The following is a 25,081-nucleotide window of genomic DNA, read 5'->3' on the forward strand; positions in this document are numbered from 1 at the left end:
CAAGTCGTGTGGTTTTTGTCCCAATCCAGTGCCCCCTCTCATTCCCCCCTCCCCCGTTCTCCACACTGTGCCTTGGGGCGGGGGCGGGGTGGTTAGAGAGACAGAGAAGCCTTCCAGCCCGACATCCAGAACCAAGGAGAACAGCCCCCAGAGCGAGAGGGGCCATATTAGTTAGTGGATGCTGTGGAGTGAGTTTTCCCAAAACGTAATGACTTGAAATGACTGTTGACGGGTCACGGTGTCTGTGGGCTGGGAATTCGGGAGCCGCTGGTGCCCTTGGGGCCCAGAGCTGCTCACCAGGCTGCAGTCATCTGAAGTGTTGGCTGGGCCTGGAGGGTCCAGGAACATGGTACATTCACACAGCTGCCACCGGCAGGAGACCTCCTGCCCTCCCCATGCAGGCCTCCGCCCAGGGCCGTGCCAGTGTCCTCACAGTATGGTGCCTGGCATCCCTCAGAGCCCAGGATTCAAGAGCCAAGCTCAAAGCCAAAATTTCTCCCCTCGCCTCAGAGTCTACGCACCATCACCACCATGCTCCCAGCTGATCACCTGACACAGGAGCAGACCACACAAGGGCAGGAAAACCAAAACGCCACAGTCACTTGGGCCACCTTGGAGACTGGCGGCATTGCCCGTCATGCCTCCTCAAGCCTCTGGCACAGGGAGGCCTGGGTGTTGGGCAGGGCGGGGCCTTGCTGGTGCCGGGGAGGATCAGCGTCCCTCCCACAAGTGCTCTGACCTTTGACTCTTGCCCTCTGGGTAGGTGGGCACTGTGACCGCCCAGGCGAGGGAGACAAGCCTGAGACCAACAGGTCCTGGAACTCAGACGCCCTGCACCCTGCCCCTCGCTGGTGTTTTCCATGGAGGGCAGGTGTGAGCAGGGCAGGGTTGTGCCTGCACTCGGCCCCACCAACCCCGTCCCCACCCTGCCTCACCCCTGCAGGAGAAGCAGCACTAGTGATGGGAGTGAAATGGGGCCCAAAGCACTCTCACCACCCTGAGCCCAAGGAAGTTCTGGCTACTGTGAAGGCTTTTCTCTCTGGTGACTGCAGGCTGAGGTCCCCTCAGCCCTTCAGGTACCCCACCTGAGCCACAGCCTCCATGGGGACGCTTGATTGCCCCAATATTCTCAAACCAGTTGAAAAGGCCTCCTTTCCCACTGCTCACTCACATTCACTGTCACCCAGGCAGTGCCAGACCTTGTGCCAGGAGCTGGGGACCCAGGTGAACCTATGATGTCCCGACCAGAGTAGCTGTAGGAGGTACAGAGACCGAGGCTATTCCAGGGAGTGCAGTTCCAGGTTAGACCACAAGGAGGCACAGTGCCCTGGAAACCTCTGGTCGTAGGGGAGAAACCGGGAGGCCAGGACCCTAGAGGCGAGCTTGGTAACATGGGGCAGGGACTGGAGGTAGGGGAACCCAAGCAGAGGAAACAGCAAAGGTGCACAGGGCCTAGAGAGAACTGTAGCTGGAATGGAGGGGCATAGAAGATGGACAAGGCTGGCGGGGGCTGAGGCAGAAACGCGAGGTGGGTGCTCATGCCAGCTAGGGGCCTCACACTTCCTCACAGGCCACAGGGAGCCATTGAGAACATCTGTTCAGGAGACCACTTAGCCCCTGAATGGTGGGTCTGGGTCATCAACTACAGCAATAGAAGTGGGATGGCAGGTGGCCTCAGTTCTCAGGAGAGCTGACCCTGGCTGGCTCAAGAGGGGCCTTCCCGGTGTGCACAGTCGGGCACGTAGAGCTGGCTGACATCCAGCCGGTCCTCAGGACTGGGAATGTGCCCCTCCCACAACCAGGGTGTAATTCTTGGAGCAGCGTTGGCTGCTGCTTGGCAGGGTTCTCACCCTGGAGCATACTGGAACCCCCTGGGGGCAGGGCGGGGGGGGGGGGTTACCCGTGGCCAGGCTCCACCTGGTCTTGGCTTCAGTATAGTCTTAAAATCTCCACCTGTTCTCAAAAAGTAACAAGGCAAGGCCATGAAAGAGAGAGCGTCATCTGTGGTCACTGCCTCTCCCGGTTTTATCATGAGAAATTCAGCTGGGGTAGGGGATGGTGTCACAATGGCAAAGAGAGCTGGGAAAAACCAAGCTCTCAGAGGGCAGGCAACAATACAATTGTGATGGCTGCACCACAGAGAACCTATGCTCAGAAAACCTCTAAGTTGTACACTTTATTTTTTAAAAGATTTTATTTATCTTTAGAGGGGAAGGGAAGGAGAGAGGGAGAGAAATACCAATGTATGGGTGCCTCTCATGCGTCTCCTAATGAGAACTGGCCTGCAACCCAGGCATGTGCCCTGACAGGGAATCAAACCGCGATCCTCTGGTTCGCAGGCTTGCGCTCAATCCACTGAGCTACACCAGCCAGGTAAATTGTACACTTTAAAGTGGCTCATTGTATGCAACTTATATTTCAATTTTTTGAAAAAAAGAATGTGGCAGAAAACAGGTGTGGATCTACAGCACGAAGGACAGCCGAGAAAGCAATGTGTTACTCTGACAGCTGTTAACAGTAAAGAAAGTTCCTGAAAACACAGTGAGGGGGAGCACGGAGAGGGAAGAGGGAGATGGGGGAAGAAACGGAGGTGCGTGCCTGGCAAGGCAGGTAGTGGAGCCTCCTCTGAGATGCGTTCCCAAGAGCTCTGCCAGAGCCGAACCAGCGGGAGCCTGGGCAGCCGTCAGCCAGACCTGCGGCCCAGAGCCCCAGGGTGCTGAGGGGGAGGAGGAAGTGTGGATCGCCCCTAAAAAGCCTGTGGGGAACAGCCCAAGTTGTAGGCAGGGAGAGAAGTATTCAGCGTCTTGGAACTCAAGATTACAGTGTGTTATGGATTACAGAGTATAAGTGTCCAAGTTAAAAATTAATGGAATGCCTCAACAATTCCCGTCCTAGGTATATACCCAAGAAAACCAAAAACATTCACACAAGTGCCTGTAGGGGAATGTTCCAGAAAATGTAAAACTGGGCCAACATAAAACTTGTACATGAATGTGTTGGCAATATTCACAATAGCCTGAAGGTGGAACCAACTGCAACGTCCACCAAACTGAAGAATGAACAACCAAAAGGAGGTATATCAAAAAGTAACCACCCTAGCCCTGGCTGGTGTAGCTTGGTGGATTGAGCACGGGCCTGTGAAGCAAAGGGTCACCAGTTCGATCCCCAGTCAGGGCCCATGCCTGGGTTGCAGGCCAGATCCCCCATAGGGGACACATGAGAGGCAACCACACATGGATGTTTCTCTCCCACTCTCTCTCCTTCCCTTCCCCTCTCTCTAAAAATAAATAAATATATATTTTTAAAAAGTAACCACCCCAAACAGAACAAACTGCCCCAGGTGATCCATTGGTACAGCCAGAGCTGAGAAGCCCAGGGTTAAGGGTAGAATCTGCCCAGAGGGCCTGTCACGCACCCCACCCCCATGGCTGCTCCCTGGGCAGGTGGCCTCACCTTCATCCCATGTTAAGGCGGGACCAGAGGCATCGGATCCCTGACACACACGCCAGAGTAAACGCATCCTCCTCACCCTACTTCCCCAAGGCCCGGCCAGGCCTGGAGTGTGGTGGGTGCTCAGGAGTGCGGGTGGATGCACACCCTGTTAAGCCTTTGCTTCAATGTTCTCCTGCTGGAATAGGGTCTACAACCACCACCACGCGACAGCTTAGGGCCATGAGCCCAGGCCTGCTCTGCTTCCAGCGCCGAGGGTGGACTCCAACAGGGCATTTTTCCGATGGGCGTGGTTTTGCATTCTCTGGTCTCCTAGCATTTCAGCTGCCGTTATGCTACCAGAGTGACAGCAAGATGTTTCTCTGCTCCCCTGCGGGCAGCCTCCCTACCACCAGCTACAGCCCACCTGTCTGTCCCCCTAGCAACACCGTCAACTCCTGCTTTGAGGTGACAACCAGTATCTGGATTTATCCTTTTAAACTTGACCCCTGGGGATGCACTTCAGTGTGGCCCCAGCCCTGAGAAAAGAACAGCTAGGACTCCAACCACGGTCTCCAACTCAAGTTTGACTTTGGCAGCTGCTGCTCATGTTCAACAGCAAGGTCTGAGTGAAAGAAAGGCTGGGATTTCTTGATTGGGCAGCCTGAGTCTGTGGGTAGCTTAGTCTCTTGCACATGGGAGAAAGGCAAGTGTGGGGTGCTGGGGGAAGGGCGAGCTCCTGGGGCCCAATCATAGGGCAGGGGGTTGGGGGTGGGTGCTGGGGCGATGGCTGCCTCACAGAGCCAGTGCTGGGTGCTGCTCCAAGGTCATCTGGCAGGGTCTGTCCCTCCAGCAGGCTGCAGTTAGACCGAGGCACTGGGTCAGTTCTGATGCAGCAATTGTGAGAGAAGGGCCCTCGGAACGGTGTGAACAACTCCTGTTGCTGGTCAGGAGGGGCTAGGCCCTTTCAGGTGTAGGGACCAGGGGATGATGTGAGAGAACAGTGTGGATGTTCCCAAATGCAGCCCGGACTTCGCCGTGTGCAGGCAGAATGCTGGGCACAGAGCACTGTCTCGCAGCTCCCAGCACCCACCTGGCTTGTCACAGAGAACACACTGCGTGTTTCCTGAATACACGAAAATAGCAGCCAACCACATTCAAAAAACAAGAGTGGTCGTGCAAAAATTGAGTGTCCAGGGCTGGCCAGTGTGAACAGCAGGTGAGGTGACTTTTAGTAGCTGACTCGAGGTTCTCAAGGCCCGCAGGGGCCATTCCTCTGACCCTGCTTACTCAGCGGTGGCCCGCACGTCTGGCACAGGCTCAGGGTGGAAGATGGAGACCAGGCACTCAGGTAACAACTGTCCAATGGCGGAGATGGTGGTGGCCACGAAGTGACGAGAGTCCCCTTAACTCGCAGGCGGCACCTTTCACAGAGCCCAGCAACTCTCAGGCTCTGTGCCGGCCGTGGTTGCCAACCACAAACACGAGTGAGCAAGTCTGAGTGTAAGAAGCGAGAACGGTCAGAGGCCAAGCCAGAGCTGGCCCGTGGTCATGTCATTTGGAGTATCTTTCACACGCTGCTCCCTGAAGTGAGAGGAGCCCAGAGCTGCAAACGCCAACTTTGCACAGGAACATGACAGATCATAGCAACTGAGCTAATGGCACAGGTTTCTCTCTGTCAAATGCTGGGAGGGGCTGGGGGCCAAGAGCTGATAAAGGACATGCATTGTCCACAGTGGACAACTATGCAAAGGGCCTGGTGGTGGCAGAGGCGCCCGGCCAGCAACTCCCACTACCCACAAAGAACACGCCACATCACCCCGGCAGGAAGACCAAGCCCAGCCGGAAGACACTATTAAGACAAACCCAAAGATGCCCCTCACTAGATGCTGGATAGTGTCCAAGATGGAGGTAGTCCTTGCATCTGAATCTTAATTGTCACCTGGCAGGAGATTTAACAACCATCCCTACATCGACAGAGGCCCTCCATGCCCCCCTCACCCACTGTCCCTGACATTTGGGGCTGCCCAGCCTCTACAGATCAGGGTGTGTGCACGGTGTGTGTTCACCAAGCACTGGTCACTGCTCTCCACCACCAGGACAATGGGGTCCTTGGCCCGTCCAGGAGTTTCAGGAAGGAAAATGACAAATTGTTTCGAACTCCTATTTCAAGTTTATGGAAAAGCTTTGCTGTGATGAACACAAGAATGGGTCCCCCACAGTGGAGCAGGAGCCCAAATGAGGGCCCTGGGGCCGCACCCCCAGATACCACAAGGCTCCCTCTCGCTGCTTCAGGTCATGGCAAGGACTCCCGCTCAGGGCAACCCCACTTGAAGCTGCAGCCCCCGTGCTTCCCCCCACAGCCCACAAGACACCCAACATACTTTGCCTTCTGCTTGTTTACTGTACACTTCACCCCCTAAAATGTGAGTGTAATGAGTCCTGCTCACAGAAATTCCGTCGCCACGTGACCCAGTGTGAGCGACAGTCAGCATGTTGATGAGTGGGCAGGAGGAAGGGACGCAGGCAGACCGTGAGCGAGCCCCCAGTTTGTGACACGGTCACCAGTTATTTTTCTGCCTGTTTCCTTCCAGCTGAACTGTGCATGGGAGCAGGCTGTTCAGAAACCAGTTTTCCAGCAGGACTGTCTCTTACGGTGTTTTTCACTGGCTTCTAACAGCATCTTTATCAAAAGCCTTGTTTTTGGAAGCTAATCTCTATAAACGATCAGGTAAAATAAAAAAACCTCCATAGTTCTTAAAAATAAAAAGGCAAAAAATAGACTTTAATTCCGAAACAATTTTTAAAATATTTTTTAAAAGAGTAGACAGATTACGTTAACTCAGATGCCTCCCACAATTTCGACTCTGTCTTCTCCAAGGCAAGGCGGGCGCTCCAGCCCAGCTGCTGCAGGATATGTTCAGAGCCCTTAGCCCACGAAGGTCTGGCCTTGACCTCCTTCCTGTGGGGGCTCCTCCCCGCTTCCAGGCCAGGCACCAAGAACAGTTACGAGGGCGTGACAGCTGTGAGCCCATGTGGTACCAAGCTAGCGCCCACCGGTATTTTCGGGGGGGGGGGGGAGATCCCTCTCCAAGGAAAGGATTTCGGCTGTGTCCGAGAGGCTGTGTCCCAGCAGCGAGTTGGCTTTGGGCAGCTGACCAAAATGGTTGCGTGGAAGGGGGACCGGAACAAAAACCCCAGGCCAAAGCCAGGCCGGCTCCCTCAGCCAGGCGGGGCTCCCCGGGGTGCACGCCCAGCCTGCCCACACGCCCACTGAGAGCTCCGCCCACTGTGATGCAAGGGCTGCAGCAGCCCTCCTGAGCACTGCACTCCGTCAGGCCTCCTTTAAAGATCAAACAAAACGGCCTGCCATGGGAGCTAAGATTTCCTAAGACCAGTTTCTTGGGCCAGAAGTGGCACCAGAAGCCGTCCTATGTCCCTGGAAAGAGCTGAGACATTCTAATCAGCCTTGCCCTGCTGGGCCACACGGCCCTGGAATTCGACTTCCTGTACATCAGCCTGATAAAGACAGCCGTTATATGTGAATTCAGCAGGGCTCTCCTGGAGCAGGGACCACGGCCCAGGCTCCCAGTGCGTAGCTCCTAGGGGCTGTTGGAGAGAGTGCCACACTTCATGAAGGGCACTGACCCGCTCTGCGCCCCATCAAACCCCACTGGTTGCCTCTGCTACGCAGTCCGAGGGGTTCTGAGGCCAGGGCCAGGCTCAGGCAGGCCAGGCGGGAGATTCAGACGAAAGACTTGGCCAGAGTCACCATGTGATCCACACCACACGCCACATCCACAGGCTCCCCAGGCATCGTCACCTGAAAAACAAAACCCAGCACAGGATGAGGGGAAACGACCATCGGGGAGGCAGGCAGGCTGAGAGGTGGGCTCACCGGGCCTGATCCTGGCTCCGCCCTGGCTCTCTGCCCTGGCAGTGGGGACACTTACAACCTACCCAGCAAGTCTGCTGGGACAAGTCAACACAACCCCCACAGAAAGGGCCCTCCCAACTCCCCGCCTTGTCAACAGCAGATGGTACTGCTCAGGCCCACCCCTCCAAGAAGCCACTCTGGGCACGAGCACAGAGCCTGAGTGCACACCCCACAGTGTCAGAGCCCCCTGAGCGTGACCCCACCAGACCTTTCCTAGTGGGCACCACCATGGCCCATGAGAATGGCTTCAGAAACCCTTTCTCCTGCTTTCAGGGTCTACTTTGGGAACGAGGCCCGCCCTGGGCCCAGTGTCTTTCCCCACTTTGCCCACCAGTTCCAGACACATGCACAAGAGTCATGTGCGCCCTCCGGGAGGGGGAGTTCACTGTGCCTCAGAAGGTGCCCAAGGCCTGGCCAGCGGTCCTGCCAACTGCGCCCATCCACACAGACGACATTTCACCACAGGGAGACCCAACTCCCACAATGGCAGTGGGCAGCCTCCTGGGGTGAGGGGACTCCAGCCTGTGTGCCTTTAAAATGACTCACTGTTCTACAGCCTGGCCTTGGAAATGGGTGTGCCCAAGCCAGTTCCCCAGAAAAGGGGCACTTTTCTTTCTTATTTTTATTATTATTATTGTTTTGAATAGACAATATATTCACATGCCTGCAATATAAAACAGCATGTAATAAAAAAGGATAAAAGGTATTAAAGATGTCTCACTCGTGCTCGTCATCCCAGGCCCCATCCCCACCTTCCCTCTGATGTGGAAACTACTTTTAACAGGTTTCTCGTCGTCCTTCCAGAGGCTCTCGGTGCGAACAGGAGCGGATGCCGCACACGCTGGTTCCCCGGAGGCAGACTCTCAGACAGCGTGCCTACTCCGGAGGCCTCAGCCAGGACACAGAGCTGCTCTTCGGACCAGAACCCAGTCCTGCCGCCCTGCCCTGGTGGCAGTGCCCAGCAGAGCGGTGTGGAAAGGGGACCTGTGACAGCCCATCGAGTGTACTGAGCTTAAGAGGGGAAAAGCCTCATCCAGATGGCCTGGCCTCAAAGCCCAGAAGTGGCAGAGCTGGCCCTGGAGCTTGGCGCCTCTGGCGCCTCTGGCGTGGGAGACAAGTCCATTAAGGACTCCTGGCCAAAAACAAATAACGCTAGAAACCAAGTTGGGCTTCCCGCCACCCCTCCCTAAACAAACGTCTTTAGGGAAATCTATTAGAGAAATCACTAAACAAACCAGAAGTGCCCCAGTTCATCGCAAAGGCTCCTGGAAGCAGAGCTAGTCCAGGCTGGCGGGGACGCAGGGGGACACACGCTGCCTCCGTGGTGACTGGGCCCCGGTGAACTCTTAGCAACCTCCCCGGGCCATTAGAGCACGTCGCCTCCACCGCTGCCGGGGAAGCGCCCCCTGCGCACAGATCTGCAGCCGAGGGGCGGCACTTCCGCACTTCCGTCCTCGCTCCCCACGTGCTCTGGCCATTAGTGCCCAGAGCAGAGGAAACCACCTGGCCTTGGTTTACTCACCAGGACAGCGGCCTTGGCTGAGGAGGGCGGGCCTCTGAGGGGCAGCAGGAGGCTCGCCGCCTCCGACCTGAGTGCGGAGGAACGCCCTCAGCCACACTGTATTTCTGTCCTCGTCAGGATTAACGGGAGTTTCTATTCTAAACCAACTTACACTCACATTATTGCAGAGGGAAACAGTTCTAAAAACCAAAAGCACCCTGAGCCCCAGTGACTTAAAAGCGTAAGCAGACTCAGCTGAGGAACACCTCCCTGCACACTTACATGCTCCTGAAACAGGCGCACACCAGGTGAAGGGCAGAGGAGGGCGAGAAGCAGCACCCACCGGGGGCTGTGACCTGCGGCTTCCCTGACCTGCTGGGTCTGAAATTTCCTTCCTGGCACCGAATGAGCAGGCTGAGAAAGGCAGCGAGCTCGCCCCCAGGGACGCATACCCACCTCCCACAGGGCACCTCCCTCCTGGACCATTGGAGAGGCCTGTGGCTACTGAGGAGGTCACACGAGAAAGAGGCCTGGAGGTCAGAGGGTTTCCCAGCTTGTGCTCCCAAACCCAAACTGGTACTGACCAGAGGGGCTCATGATGAGGTTCCCAAATTCACACCGCGGCCCCACCTGCAGTGCCTAGGAGACGGGGCCAGCCCCTCTGACTCCTAAAATCAGCGTCCACAGGTGCGCACGGTGGGGGAGGAGCCCAACCGTCACAGATCATTGAGAATGAGAGAACAAAGGCAGAGCATCTAGCGCGCTCACAGTCCGCCGTCCCCTCAGAACGGGGCTCACAGTCCGCTGTCCCCTCAGAAAGGCTGCACTGACTGGGGAGCCTTTTCCCAGGGCTCTTCCCAGGGCTGAAAGGTGAGGGCCGTGCAAACCCCGCCCCAGCAGCCTGCTCCCACCCTGCAGTGCTGCATTTTAGGTCAGAGGGTCCTGCGAAGGCCAGATGACACCCGTGCAGTGTGTCCGCCTCTACATACGTCCTTCCTTTGTCCACTGGGGACCCTGAAGCACAGGCCCTCACAGGGGAGGGGGCTGCTATGAGGAGACTGGCATCTCACAGCCAGACACATCTGAGTCTGAACCTCTGAACCTCAGCTCTGCTTACGAGACATGTGACCTTGAAGAACTCACTGAATCTTTTGATCTCTGAGTATCAATGTGCAGCAGCAAAACGTCCTGAGAAGCTTCCAGAAGGGGTGGTTTGAATCAGGTGGCTCAGACATCACTACCTGGGCCTACACACTGAGAGAAGTGCAGGCTCTGAGAGTCCCAGAATAACTAGTTAGTGCCTTTGTAGGAGCCACAAATGAGACTTTACTCTTTTTTTCTTTCTTGAAATACTTTAAAAATGATGCGATGTAGCTAGCCCCCACTGAAGATTAATAACAAAATAGTTTTTTAAAGATTAAAAACTTTCTGAAATGTTTTTGAGTATAACAGAAGAGATAGGAGCAAGGTCCAGCTACTCAACCACAGGCCAATCGCATCTTTAAGGGGTCCAGCCTGGCTGATCCAAGCCCTGGCTCCTGCCGCCACCCGCCCCAGGGCCTCGGCCTGGCACCTGCAAGCTGTACAGGGTGGAAGGGCCAGGCCGTCGGGTCTCAGCACCTTCCTTCGGAGCCCCCTCCTTCTCCCACCCCCAACCCCAACCAAAAGCTGACAGGAAACAAGGTAACTCCACAAACAGTGAGGGCTCCACAAAAGTGTAAGAGGGGGGACAACGGCTTGGCAGAAAGCAGCCGAGGAGCCTTCCCCTGATGGCACAGAGGCAGAGGACGACATTCCCAGAGAGAGGCTGGGTGAGCAAGGAGCCAGGAAGGGGTCTGGTCTGCATGGCAACCAGTGTCAGCCCCAGCAGCCAGCTGCACCCAGCTTCACAACAGGGCCCAGAGGCGGCTCAGCCATTCCAATAAGGAAAATACTGTCAGATTTCAAATCTTATTTCATGCTGTCCTTGTATCCTCACTACCATCTGGAGGAAATGAAGGCAGGTGGGGAGCCCCTAGTCATAGTGGTCATTCGTCCAAACCCAGGTGCTTTATTATTCCCTAAGCTTCCCCTCAGAAAGGCCATTGTGTGTGGGGGGTAGGGTAGGGGGGTGTTCAAGAGAGGGCAGTAAGGAACTACCAAGAAAACAAATAGGACGTCTAAATTCACATTATCGACATTCATACTACCTGCAGTACCATCCACTGTCCACCAACTGGTTCTCCATTCCTCATATGTCATGGTATTTCCAGGGAACACGCCAGTGAGCACCAACCAGCTTGGGAACAGCTCTGGTGCACGACCATTTTTTTCGTAACAAGTTTAAAGTCTCCATTTTGACTTGTTCTCTTAGAAACTGCACCTACTGTGTTTATAAAGGAGTCAGGGCCTGCCAGGTTCACAAGGACCCAGGAGAGTCAGCAGATGACGGAAGGGCCAGTGGAAACAAGCCCCTAAAATGCCAAAGAGCCCCAAAACATCCTGCAGTAGGTTTTGGACAGACAAATCCTTGTTTTATTTAAATTATACACATATTTTGCATTTTTACATGTGCTTCTAAAAGATACTTCACACAATTTCAAAACAATTATTAAAATCAAACTTTAAAAAATGCTTAGGCATATGCACGCTCACGCACACACGCACACACTTCTGCAAGCAGAGGCCGTCTCTGGAGGGAACATCAGACGCCACTACTGGTGGCTGCCTCTGGGACAAGACGTGGGACTCTTTTCTTCATAATACACTTTGAACCAAGGCCATGTGTTCTATGTTCGAAAAAATAGCTTTTTTTTTAGAACTTAAAAAGCTTAGTAAACAACACTAAGATAAACTACAATTGAAGAAGTTCCCCTTTAATTTTGAAATGAGCCTGGCTGTCTGACTGCATCCTCCCCCTAAGGGAGACCTTTGCTTTTTCACTTTGGTGGCTGTGGTAAGGCATTCTAAATACTAAACATCCTGCTTTCTTTTCAATTCACTGTAAACATTCCTCTGCCTGGCCTCAGCAAACAGCCCCTGGCACGCCAGCTTCTCCATTTCAAACCTCCTCCTGTCGGGGTCTGGAGCCTCACGGCACACAGTCTGCAGCTTGCTGTCTCAGAGGCTGCCTCTGTCTCCCTGCTCCACATCCCTAAGGGCAGCCTGCGATGAGACTGCTTCCAGGGCACCAGAGGACTGGAACCCCACACAGGCTACTCATTTCCTCCCACTGCTCATCAACAGGCCCCAGGAAGGAGAGAACTGGCTCGTCACCTGGGTGGCCTCACCTGATGCCCCAGAGCAGGAGGAGGAAGGCAGCCATGACGGGGGGGGGGGGGGGGGGGGGGGGGGCGGGCGGCGGCAGTCCCAGGGACCCAGCATTGGCCCAGCTGCACAGGGGATGCTACTGCCACACCAGGTGAATCCACCCCGTGGACCTACCCTCCAGGCCACCCAGTCCAGTCTTACCCTCCACGGGAAATACTGGTCTTCCAGGCGGCCGATTCCCAGGCACCCTCGAATGTTCTTACCCCATACAAACAGCTCTCCTTTGTCTGCAAGGAAAGAAAAACAGTGGCTTAATTGGGACTGGACCAAGGGCAAGTCTCCAAGAAGAGTCATGAGAACAGGCTTTCCAGAACCTGGTACAAACAGAGCCCAATGATCAACTTCAGCTTCTACCAGAGAGCAATGCTTTCTTTTGAAGGGAAAAGCATATAGCCCCCATACTGAAAACACGCCCAAGCCCAGACTGACCAGGTATCCATCACATGGGAGATGAATCCATGCACGGAGCAGTGGGCCAAGGTGGCTCCTGCTCACAGCCCACACTGCTCGCCCCAATGCACATGCCCCTCGCCCACAGCTATGTCCGACCAAACCCCGCCCTCCACAAGTCCTGAAGTCCGAGCATCTTCAAAGTAGGATGACTGGCATTCCATGCCTAGGCTTCCGTTTCTCCAGAGTGTATTCAGTCAAGTGACACATGGTGATTGGGACCTCCTTGGGACAGGCCTATGTCTGATGACTAAAGCATTATGGTTCCTGTCCTCAGGGGACCAGTCGAACAGCCAGAAAGAAACAAATGATCCAACCAATACATACACGCTTACAGACTGTAAGAAGTGCCGAGAAGGAAAAGGAGAGGGTGCTACAGAGGACAGCCCAGGAGAAGGCATCTAGGCCTGGGCTCTGAGAATGCCACCTCCGGGAAGGGACCCAGACTTGTCAGGGTAGCTTCCCACCACCCAGCCTTCAGTTCCTACTTCCACCCCCAACAGCTGTGGTCGCTCCTTGGAGCAGAGGCCCATTCAGCCACCCACATCTGGCGAGCAGAAGGAGAAAAGCCATGGAAAAGCCAGGACTACAATAATCTGGGCTGATTAAATAAGGAGTCCTTTTGTCAGAAGATTTCAGAGCCCGTCTGGTCTGACCATCACCCTTGGTCCTCTACCCTCAGATTTTACGTATTTAATGAAACAATTCAGTCTGGCCCCCAAAATGTTCGCAGATTTCAGGGCAAACTAACCAACTCCAACTCCCAGCCGGCCATATGCAGATGCTGGGCACAGAGATGGGAACAACCCAAGCCCTGATGCTCCCTCTGCTGAGGGACATAACTGGCTCTCCGAGGGCGGCTGCTGCACCTTGGGGGAAAGCTACTGAGCAGTGATTTTCAACCTTTTTCATATCATGCTATACATACACTAATTACTAAAATTTGTGGCACATCAAAAAATACATTTTTGCCAATATGACAAAAGAATAGGTATAATTTTTACTTACAAAATAATAATAATAATAGTTACTACCATTATTATTCCAAAGTGACTTTTTAAAATATCAGGTGCCTATACTTATACATAAGGATTTCTGGTACCAAGAATTAACCAATCAGATGCAAACTTATGCAATCTAACCAATAAGATGCAATTCAATTATACGATCTATATATTTACAGTTCAAGACAGGGCATTCACACCAGATGGCTATTGTTGTGTTGGCTGCTGTCATTTTTTTATCTGACAGTCTAAGGGGAAGGAGGTCAGTGCTCCTGACTAAATAATCAGGATCTTTGTCCTGGCTGGTGTGGCTCAGTGGATGGAGCACTGTCCTGCGAACCAACGGGCCTCCAGTTCGACTCCCAGTCAGGGCACATGCCTGGGTTGCGGGCCAGGTCCCCAGTGGGGGGCACTCCAGAGGCAGCCACATGTTGATGTTTCTCACCCTCTCTTTCTCCCTTCCCCTCTCTGAAAATAAATAAATAAAACCTTTTAGAAAATAATAATAAGGTATTTTATGTTTTAAAAATTCCTGTGGCACACTGGTTGAAAACCACTGCTATGTAAGGATCTCATTTCAAAACGGCCACGTGGCATGACAGCAAACAGTCTAGTCTAGTGGAAGACTTCATATGGATGCGTGTGCAGGCATGCAACTCTGCATACAGCTTAAGCGGTGTCCAACCTTTTGGTGTGTCTGGGCCGCACTAGAAGAAGAGTTGTCTAGGGCTGCACATTAAATACATTGTGGCACAAAATCACAAAAAATCTTATAATGTGTTCTTAATAAAGATTTTTATTTGTTTATCTTTAGAGGGGAAGGGAAGGAGAGAAGGAGAGAAACATCAATGTATGGTTGCCTCTTGTGCGTCCCCTGCTGGGAACTGGCCTGCAACCCAGGCATGTGCCCTGACTGGGAATCGAACTGGGATCCTTTGGTTCACAGGCCTGCGCTCAATCTACTGAGCTACACCAGCCAGGGCAAAAATCTCATAATGTTTTAAGTAAATTTATGATTTTGTGCTGGGCCACCTTCATGGCCACCATGGGCTGCATAAGGCCCGTGAGCCACAGGATGCACATCCCTGGTTAGAAAAGTCTGGAGAACAGACCAGTGACACCTCCAGAATTTGTCCACAACGACTCTTACTTACTAAGTTGAAGTAGCTTTGAAAAACTCACGTGAACTAGGCTCATTTGCAAACAGAAGTGGCTGGCTCTGCTTGAGTGTGGTGAGGGGTTCTCCACCCTAGCAGCGGCGCTGCTGCCGCTTGGTACTGTAATGCACACGGTCCAGCATGACGCCCGCCCGCCGGCACGACAGCCCACACTGCAGCCCGTGTGCTGTCAGGCCCCGAGGCCCGGATTCAGAGAATACGGAATGGCGCTCATCTGGAACGGCCCTCACGTTAGCATGGGGCCAGGGAACACAAACCAGGGTGACCCGAGCTGACTGTCCCAGCCCAGATGTTTAAAAGAAAACAATTACTTACCATGAGATAAAAAGATTTTTTAATTGCAAGGAAAGAGTAAATGTGCTTGAGAATCACAAAATTCAGTTAAATTAATAGAGTCTGATGACTCAAGTCCACTGAAGAGGAACAAACTGAACCAACAGCCACTGCGGCACAGCAGGAGACGTAATCAAGAACACACATCCCAGATGCCTGCAGGGTAACTGGGGATGCCACTGCTGTGTCAGGTGGCAAGCCTTTGAGAAAATCTCCAATGCTGCCTTCCCTTTGATCATTCTCTCCCCCAGCACTTGAGAGACCCGGGCAGATCCACTTCCACAAAACCGCAGGATGGTCTTGCAAGTCTGCCCCTTGCCACCCCATGTTCCTGGGTCAGGTCGAGGTTTGGGCTTGGCCAGGCAGTGGAATTAAGCCCCACACATTTATTTCCCAATTCCCACTGTGGGTTTGCCAAACCTCTGCTGGTTTCCCGCAGCACCCCAACATACTCAAGGGTCCCTTCTCCTGCCACCAACTGGTACCTTCTTGAGAAAATTCACTTTCACATTAGCCTAACCACAAACCAAATGAACCAAAACAAAACTCCAGGATGAAAAAAAGAGACACATATTATACAACCTCAAGCCAAACAACTTCTGGATTAGCTGCTCTCTTTAATTATCCACACGAGGGTAGCACTCCACTGAATGAATGGGAACTGAGAGCTGCCCACAGTCTGGGGCTGACCCTGAGACAGCACAGCTCTGCCCACCCCGGGGGCCTGGTGGCTCACTCACTGGTTAGGGCAGCAAAGTGGCTGAGTCCACATCGTACTCGGGAAACCTGGACTTCTGGGCTGAACGCCGTCAAGCCGAAGAGAGTGGGTGGAATCATTTCTGGAAGAGCAGTTTCCACTAGGTTTGGTCCTTTCCCAAGAATTCCGTAGCCCCAGACAAAAACATGTCCTTCTCCTGCATTACGGGAAAAACAACGGTCAGTAAGTCAAAGCAAGAGCCGCCCTCCACTAGAAATTCAAAGGCACCACCATGATACATTATATCCATAGGCATTTTTTTCCTCCTTGCTTGGAAAGAACATGCTGACAGATATTTAAAATAATGTTTCTTTTCTCCTCTTTCAAATTCTTGCTTGTGGAGTAAGTCTAGCCAGCTCGCCAACCTCAGAGTACAGACTTCCCACGTCTTGAGGGACCAAAGACAGAACCCACCCCGGAAGCACCCCAGCCCCCGGGGGAACACAGGAGCCCCTCTGAAGGACAGTGTTTCATAACGGCTCTGTGTTTCACGCTGATCAGAAGACTAAGCCAAGTACTAAACAACTTTTGGCCAGATGCTTAAAATTCTTAGAGATGATTCTTGCCTATAAAAAGTTTAATACTCATCACTGGTACCAGATGTTTAATCCCAGAGGCATGGCTCTCAGTATCTAAGCCCTAGGGCCTTTCTCCTATCTGCCTTTTGCTTCTTGGCACAGCCTCTCTGGAGACGGCAGCACCGTGGTCTCTGGCCGCAGCCAAGGGGCGGAAGGAAGTGGCTAACTCTCCGTACCAGAGGTCTGCTACAGAGCCGCTAAGCTCTGTGCTGTCTACATATGAATCACAGCTCTCATCTCACCCTCTATTACCTGAATGCCGTCTAGGGGATCTTCCCCCAGCCACATGCCCTGCCTCAGGCTGAGGTCTGCTGCTTCTGAGCCCACGGGTCACCAACCCTTCCCCACCCAGCCCACCTAGAGCTGCCCAGTGAGTCTGCAGGAAGGTCTCACCATTTAACACAGCACAGCCTGTGCCACCACATGCAGCCTGCTTCACCTGGCCCACTCCTGGGAAGGGGAGGCACCGGGGAATGTTCACCTGAATCAAAGGAAGGATCCACACTGTTAGGAAGACAAACCAGTGAGAACTTGGAAATAATCTGGTCGTGTGCACAGAGGAGATAAGTCCCAGTTCATCCATTCACAGCACAAACATTTCCCAAACGCTGAACATACGCTAACCTTCTAACTGGATGTTGGGAATGAGAGGAGGAGCAAGAGACCTGCTCCCCCACTTAGTCTAGCGGAGGAGGCAAATGACAAAATAACATAAAATTCATCTATGCTGAATGAAAGCAAGGAAAGTACAGGGTCTCTGAGCATGAGTGTCAGGGAGACAGATCTAGTTTGAGGGAAAGAGGAGCTGGGGAAGGATTCATCTCCTCCTGCGACCTGAAGGAAGAGTAGAATTAACTAGAGCAGGATGTGCCAAGTAGAGGAGGTGGAATGTGCAAGGGGTGAGCATGGCACATTCAGGGAAGTTAAACAAAGTGACACTGGCCCCAACTCGTGTGACTCCATGGGTTGGGCATCATCCTGCAAACCAGAAGGTCACTGGTTCAATTCCTAGTCAGGGCACATGCCTGGGTTGAGGGCCAGGTCCCTGGTTGGGGCATGCAAGAGGTAACTTAATGTTTCTCTCGCACATCGATGTTTTCCTCCCTCTTTCTCTCCCCCTTCCCTCTCTATAAAAATAATAATAATAAAAAAAACAAGGTAAGAGAGGCTAAAGCAAGGGGACAAGGGGAACCTAGTATAGGACACTGGTGGGGAGAGGGTGGCCAGATCATGCAGGATGCTGTGAAATTTTAGACGTGATAGACGGGGGTGACCGTGGAGAAGGGCCGGAGCGTGGGGGTGAGCATGAGCTCACTTGTAGACGTATTGAACTCACAGGGCCTAGAGGTGACCAAGTGGAAATGCCAAGTGCTACCTAGTGATGTCTGGAAACTGATATGTAAGCTGGAGCACCATCAGCATATACAGGGTAACTGCAGACGTGGGTGTGGATAAGACCTTCCAAAGGGGGAACACGAGGAAAAGAACAGCACCGTCTGTGCCACGGGGATCCGCAACACTCAGAGGCCTGGCACGAGAGGAGACCCAGTGAAAAAAACCAGGAAGGAACGAGAAAGACAGGCGAGCACTAGAAGAGACTAGTCACAGGGGCACAGGGAAGCACGGTTTCACAGAGATGTTAAATGCCGCTGAGAGGTAGATAAAGACAGAGGGTGAAAAATGTTCTCCAGATTTTTTAATTATTATTTTGAGCAACATGAATGTCACTGGCAACTCCATCAAGAGCTACCCAGCAAACCAGTAAGGCTATAAACTAAGTAGCATGGACTGCAAAAGGAGCAGGAGATGAGGAAACAGAGTAGTAAATGCAGCTCCTGAGAAGCTTGTCCCAGAGGGGAAGCAGGAGGTAAAGCAAAGGGGAGGGAGAACGGAAGGAGATGAGGAGTGCACAGTGGGCTTTGTAAGAGGGAAGGCACGAGTCGGGTATAGACTGATGGAGGGACCGGCAGAGGACAGGCTCAAGTTATGGGAAAGGAGGCCCAGCAGATGGAGTATGGTTCTGAGAAGGCGGAAGAAGATGGGATCCACAGGAAGAGACAGACCTCCTCTACTGCCAGAAAGGAGCAGGCCCAGGTAAGAACACAGGAGTCACAGTAGGAGACTGAGAACATCTCACCCGACAGCATCTGTTTTCTCCATTAAACAGGAGGCAAGATCTGCTGCGAGTGAGGGATGGGAGGATCGGGGGTGTGGAGAGTGAAATGTGGCCAACTCAGCTTTTCAGCAGGATTTGGTCTTGGCACTTCCACTGAGGAGTAACTCAGGAAAGATAGATTTTAAGTGTTTCGGTGACAGCCATGAATCTTCAGAGAGTCACTTTCGAATGGAGACAGATGAAAGATAATAGTCCCTAAACTGACTGAGGAGGAATAAAGGGGCTTACCAACCCACAGAATGTGTGCCTAGATAAAGAAGGGCCCTCAGGGCCGGGGCCTGGCCTCTGCTGTCGGGTGCCCGGGGCAGAGAGCACAGAGCTTCTTTAGCCCGCTGTGCTCGGGCACAGGGTCCCACCAAGTGCTGAGAACGACTCCAGCAAAGAGCCACTGGACACGTACCACTGTTGTTAGTGACAGGATGAGGCTGAGGCCACAGTACAGAATCACAGTTGCAATGGGAGCCTTCTAAGATGACCCCTATAACCTCTGTCCCCTCCTATTCACACCCACATGCAAACCTGCTCTATGCGGGGGCTGGACCTAAGTAACTTGCTTATGATGAGCAGAATACCAGCCAAGAGAGGGAAAGTCAGTGCCAAGATGAAATTACAAAACACAGGCTTCTGTCTCACTGGCACTCTCCCCCTTCTCATTTGCTCACTCTGATGAAGCCAGATGCCATGCTGTGAGCTACCACGTGGGGCAGCCCACCTGGCAGGGAACCATGGAAGGCCAGGCCAACGACTATTACCTGGCCAACTACCAGCAAGGAACCGGGGCCCCAGTGCAACAGACCACAAGGACCTGCATCCTGCCAACCACCACCAGTGTGGTCCTAAAACCAGCCTTCCCCTGCTGAACCCTAAGATGACTGTAGTCTTTGAGACACACAGAGCCAGAAGACCCAGGTAAGCCACCCCAAGATTACCGACCCACAGAAACAATGGGATAAAAAGTGTTGTCTTGCCCCGACTGACGCGACTCAGTTGGTTGGGCACTGCACTGCAAAACAGTCTCTGGTTGCGAGTTCAGTCCCCGGTCAGGGGGCGTATGAGAAGCTACTGATCAATGTTTCTCTCTCACATTGATGTTTCTCTTCCTCTTTCTCCCTCCCTCCCACTCTCTCTAAAAATAAATGAAATCTTTTTAAAAAATGTTGTTTTAAGTCACCAAGTTTAGGGGTCACTTGTTATGCAGTGATACGACACAGGATCTGTTCTGCAGAGGAAGGCCACGGGAGACCTGTTCTCAGGCCCTGGCATTAGGAAGAACAGTACTTCTGAACACTTCATCTGCTGTTTATCTTACAGAAACAGTGAATCATTTAAATGACCATGTTTCCTTCCTTGCTTTGGCTGCTTGGAAGCTCGGAGCCAAATCCACAACCACTTCTAGCCACTGTGCCAGGCCACAGAGAATTCATTTTTTCATCTTATGAGCTGATCTTCAGTTTCCCTTTGTGCCAGTTTCTTTATCATTAGTATGTATCTAAAACCCCTTCTGTATTTTTTCAGAAGTCTGATGATATTAAGGAATGTATTGGGTTGGCCAAAAAGCCCATTTAGCTTTTTCTGTAAAATAAAAGACACATTTTTCATTTTCACCAGTAACTTTATTGATTTGAATATTTTAAGCATGTCGGCTGCCTCCCACTACTGGCTTCTAGTGCGCAGAGGCCAGCGGTGCTGCTGAACATCTTCCAATGCATCAGACAGCCCCTCAGCAAAGACTCATCTGGCCAAAGTGTAACTTGCACCAAGAAACTTCGCAAACCACTTTTGACACATTTGATCAGTCACAGTATCTTCCCCACACACTGCACAAATCCTTTTCTGCATTTCAGTTGCATTTTTATATTTCTTGAAGTAATAAAGCATGATACACTGAAATGTTGTGTATCTTCTTCCATCTTCAGTATTAAAATGGCTGCACAAAAGTTTACCAATCTTTATGTTTTTTTAATGCACTGATACAACAGCGGCACGATACAGTCTCACGAAATTGTTTCGGATGAAGTTAAAGACTTAGACTAAGTACAACTAAGTAAACTTTCTGGCCAACCCAAAAGTATGTTTTTTCAAACTAGTCCTTAGCTTTTAGAGATATATACTGAAACTTCTATAGATGAAATATGGCATGTAGGATTTGCTTCAAAATAATCCAGGGCAGAGAAGTAGACAAATTATATATGCAACAAAACTGGCCGTCAGGAAGTATGGGAGTTTGGGGTAAGGAAGGGAGGTTAATGAAAATGTCTGGGACCAGATAGTGGTAGTGTTGCACATCCTGGTAACTACCCAAACCCACCAAATTATATACTTCAAAATCGTGATTATATCTCTATTTTTTTAAAATGGGCCATTAGTGCCCTGGCTGTTGTAGCTCAGTGGATTGAGCACGGGCCTGCGAACCAGACGATCGAGGTTCGATTCCCAGTCAGGGCATATGCCTGGGTTGCAGGCCAGTTTCCGGCAGGGGCCAGTTTCCAGCAGGGGATGCACGAGAAGCAACCATACATTGATGTTTCTCTTCCTGTCTCCTCCCCTTCCCCTCTAAAAGATAAATAAATAAAATATTTTTTAAAAAAACGGGCCATTAGTTGGTAATTGTTGAATATGGGTGATGGGTATACAGAGATTAATTATGTAATGCGCTTTACTTTTTGTTTATATTTACTTAATAAAACGTTTAAGGTTCTGCTATATTGTATAAATGGTGGCTTGCTTTGACGAGAAGGCCGGGCTAGTGGTGAGGGGAGGCCACAGGCAGGGCTTCCAAAGGGCTGCTGACGGTCTACTGCTTGGCCTGGATGGGGTCACACAGGTGTCTTCAGTGAGCTGCAGGCTTATGCAACCTCATACCTGTGTGGAGTCCGTGACAGAAGCCAGCTGCAGGTACTCGGAGTTGCCCCAACCAAAGAGGTCTCCATCAGCTGACACAGCCAGGCAACAATCACCGTAGGTGGCAACCTGGACAACATTCACGCTGGCAAGGTCTCCACCCAGCTTGGTGGGTGCACTGGTAATATTGCAGTGACCCAGACCTGTGTGCTTCGGGGGCACAGACGCTACACTGTAACATCATAGGAACTTAGGTAAAAAGCCTCGTATCCCTAGAGAACAAGACAGGGGAACCAGGCATGCCTAAAACACTGCTCTAAACCAGCAGTATCTCACCAAAGTATCGATAATAATGGCCTTTGACCTCAAGCTTTCTTTCTGGGCTCCAGTAAGACTGCCAAGAACTTGGAACCTTAAAGAGGCAGTCTTACAACAGGCTAGCTTTTACCATTCTAGCACTTCATACATCACACTTTCGTGAAGAACCTCTTCCAAATGTCCTTAACACGTTATGTTTCCGAATCTCCCAGCACCATGCTACAGTGACCTCATACCTGTGTGGAGTCCGTGACAGAAGCCAGCTGCAGGTACTCAGAGTTGCCCCAACCAAAGAGGTCTCCATCAGCTGACACAGCCAGGCAACAATCACCGTAGGTGGCAACCTGGACAATGTTCACGCCGGTAAGGTCTCCACCCAGCTTGGTGGGTGCACTGGTAATATTGTAGTGACCCAGACCTAATTAATGGAAAACATCTACTTTCAATTTCTTATTCTCTTAACACTTACAAACACTCGCTATATGCCAAATACATTTAAGCACTTTACAAATATCAAAAACCCTCATCTGTTCCTCGGCATGCTATGCAACTTCCATCTCCATGTTCTCTCAAAGGAGGAAACAGGCATACTTGTAATTGGATCATTTTAAGACCCTTGAAATTTTCTAGGTCTAATTAAAGTTAGAAAATTTCTCAAGATGAAATCCCACTACACGATGAACCTATTAGATATTGCATATATTACAATAAGAATTTTCTAATGTACTGCTGAGCTTGCTGGAAAATAAAAGAAATCTCTGAGCCCATCCCAACCAAACCCTCCACTCTCCCTGCCCCCAAACACAGTAAGTGGAAACAGGCGAACGGGAATGGTACGCAGTAAACCAGAAAAGACAGGGCTTGCCTGAAGGACAGTGTCACCGTTGCAGGGACAGAGGGCAGTCGCTGGGCAGCACGGAAGCAGGACTCTAAACCACCACTGCCCTGGCTCCCAAGGGCTCCCTCGCAGGGCTCAGGGCAGCCAGGCTGGCAGCACGCTGGCAACAGCAAAAGCAAACCCAAATCCTCTCGGAGGGAAGCATCTCCAAAGTAGGCCCTCAGAGTCTCCACACATTAAGCTCAATGAAATACGAGATCACAATAAAAAGTACTAAATTCGTCAGGAAAGATGCCACTATGAGTGGGGGTCAACAGAACTAACAAACAATGAAATACTTATACCCTCCAGGCTTCAGACACTGGAATTATGATACAGGCAATAGAAAATAACTGTGTGCAATGTTCAAGGAATAAGAGAAGGCCAGGAATAACATGGCCAGGTAAATTTAGAAAGGCAACAATTAGAAATGAAAAAAAAATAGTTAAAATTAAAAACTCAAATGGATGGACAAAAAAAGACAAACCACAATCTAGGATGTGTGCAACACTGTAACTGATAAAGACTACAGACACAGAATGTACTGAAAATCCCTAAAAACCAGAAAGAAAAAGACAAATAAGTCAACAAAAATGGGTAAAAACACCACGTACATTTCAGTGAAAAGAAGCAAAACTGGCCAATGAACACATGAAAAGATCCTCACTCTCAGTGGTAAGCAGGAAAATGCAAATTTGAACCTCAGCGATACACTACTTCACATCCTCCAAACAGGCAAACACTTTTAGGTGGACAACACCACACTCTGCCAGGCTGTGGAACCACACCCTGCTGCTGTGGGGGGAGGTCACCCGCTACAACTGCTTTGGAAAACACCCACTGGAATATACACGCACACCCTCCAACCCAGCACTTCACTCGCAGGGCTTCACTGGAGCTCCTAGAACTCCTGAGCAATGGACAAGGAGACATACTGATGCTCGTGGAAATACCGATTCCTCTGTAACAAAAAGCTGTAAACCATCCACATACCTATCAACAGAAAACGAACAGATCGAGGTGTACTCCACAGTGGAATATCATACAACTATAAAAATGAATTGCATCTGGCAAAGAGGCAGGACATGAAATCACGATACAAAACTCAGCTCATCTCTAATACTAAGGGTGGACAATCCAAAAAAGGAAATCAAAGAAATGATTCTGTTTACGGTGGGATCAAGAATACTAAAATACTCTCGAACTAACTTAAAGAGATAAAGGACTTGTACAATCAAAATTACAAAGCACTGCTGAAATTGAAGAAAATATAAAGATGAAAAAACATCTCATGTTCAACTATACTCCCTATTAAAATCCCAACAATGTTTCGTGCAGAAATAGAAAAATCCATCCTAAAATTTATATGGAATCTCAAAGGACTCTAAATCCTAAATGATCTTGAAGAACAAAATTGGAGATTTCAACTTATGGTGAAGTTACACTAATCAAAATAGTGTGATACAGGCATAAATACAGACATACAAACCAATGGACTAGAACAGAGTCCAGAAATAAACCCTCACTTACATGGTCAAATGATTTCTGAAAAGAATCCCAAGACCATTCAATAGGAAAAGGACACTCTTTTCAATAAATGGTGCTGGGAAAACTGGGTACCCACATGCAAAAAAAATAAAGTGGGACACTTAGCTAACACCACATACAAAAATCAACTCAAAATGGATCAAAAACCTAAATGTAAAAGCTAAAACTATAAAACTCTTAGAAGAAAATCTAAGACAAAAGCCTTATGACATTAGATTTGGCAATAATTTCTTAGATATATGACACCCAAAGTACAGGCAACTAAAGAAAAAATAAGTTGTTAAGAGAGTAGATCATGCACTGGCTTGTGTGGCTCAGTGGAGTGAACACCGCCCTGTGAAACGAAAGGTCGCCAGTTCAATTCCCAGTCAGGGCACATGCCTGGGTTGTGGGCCAGGTCCCCCATTGTGGGCATGTGAGAGGCAACTGATTGATGTTTCTCTCTCACATCAATGTTTCTCTCTCTCTTTCTTCCTCCCTTCTCCTCTGTGTAAAAATAAATAAATAAAATCTTTAAAAAGGGAGAGAAAGTGCTTTCATCACACAAAAAGAGAAATTTCTTGTTTGTTTTATTTTATCTGTGTGACATGAGGGATGTTAACAAAACCTACTGGTAATCAGTTCACAATATATAGAAATTAAACCATCATATGGTACACCTTAAACTTATACAGTGGCATATGTCAATCATTTCTTAATAAAACTGTAAAAAAATTTTGAAGAATACAAAGATTTCATTAATGAAAAGTAAAAACTTCTGTGCATCAAGACACTACCAACAGAGTGAAAAGGCAACCCACATAAAGCAGAAAATGTCTGCAAATCAGGTATCTGATAAGGAATTA

At 50.7% G+C, this 25,081-nt stretch overlaps 1 protein-coding gene across 2 annotated transcripts in view; it reads right to left on the reverse strand.

The window, feature by feature from the left end:
* Nucleotides 1-6,208: 6,208 nt before the first annotated feature.
* The window catches only part of RCC1L (RCC1 like), a 41,131-nt gene continuing 22,258 nt past the window's right edge, over nucleotides 6,209-25,081 (reverse strand). Inside the window, exons 7-11 of one of the 2 annotated variants that reach the window (XM_037041737.1) lie at nucleotides 22,048-22,229; nucleotides 16,870-16,957; nucleotides 15,882-16,055; nucleotides 12,318-12,403; nucleotides 6,209-7,252 (exon numbers count right to left, since the gene is read on the reverse strand). In XM_037041737.1, coding sequence (XP_036897632.1) covers nucleotides 7,175-7,252; nucleotides 12,318-12,403; nucleotides 15,882-16,055; nucleotides 16,870-16,957; nucleotides 22,048-22,229 — 608 coding nt within the window. In that variant the 3' untranslated portion in view covers nucleotides 6,209-7,174. Of the gene's footprint in view, nucleotides 7,253-10,978; nucleotides 11,636-12,317; nucleotides 12,404-15,881; nucleotides 16,056-16,869; nucleotides 16,958-22,047; nucleotides 22,230-25,081 lie in introns of those variants that run through there. The other variant, XM_037041738.1, reaches the window with a different exon arrangement.

Source organism: Sturnira hondurensis, unplaced genomic scaffold, assembly GCF_014824575.4.
Source record: "Sturnira hondurensis isolate 20B ecotype Veracruz unplaced genomic scaffold, ASM1482457v3 Scaffold0003166, whole genome shotgun sequence".
Classification (NCBI taxonomy): domain Eukaryota; kingdom Metazoa; phylum Chordata; class Mammalia; order Chiroptera; family Phyllostomidae; genus Sturnira; species Sturnira hondurensis.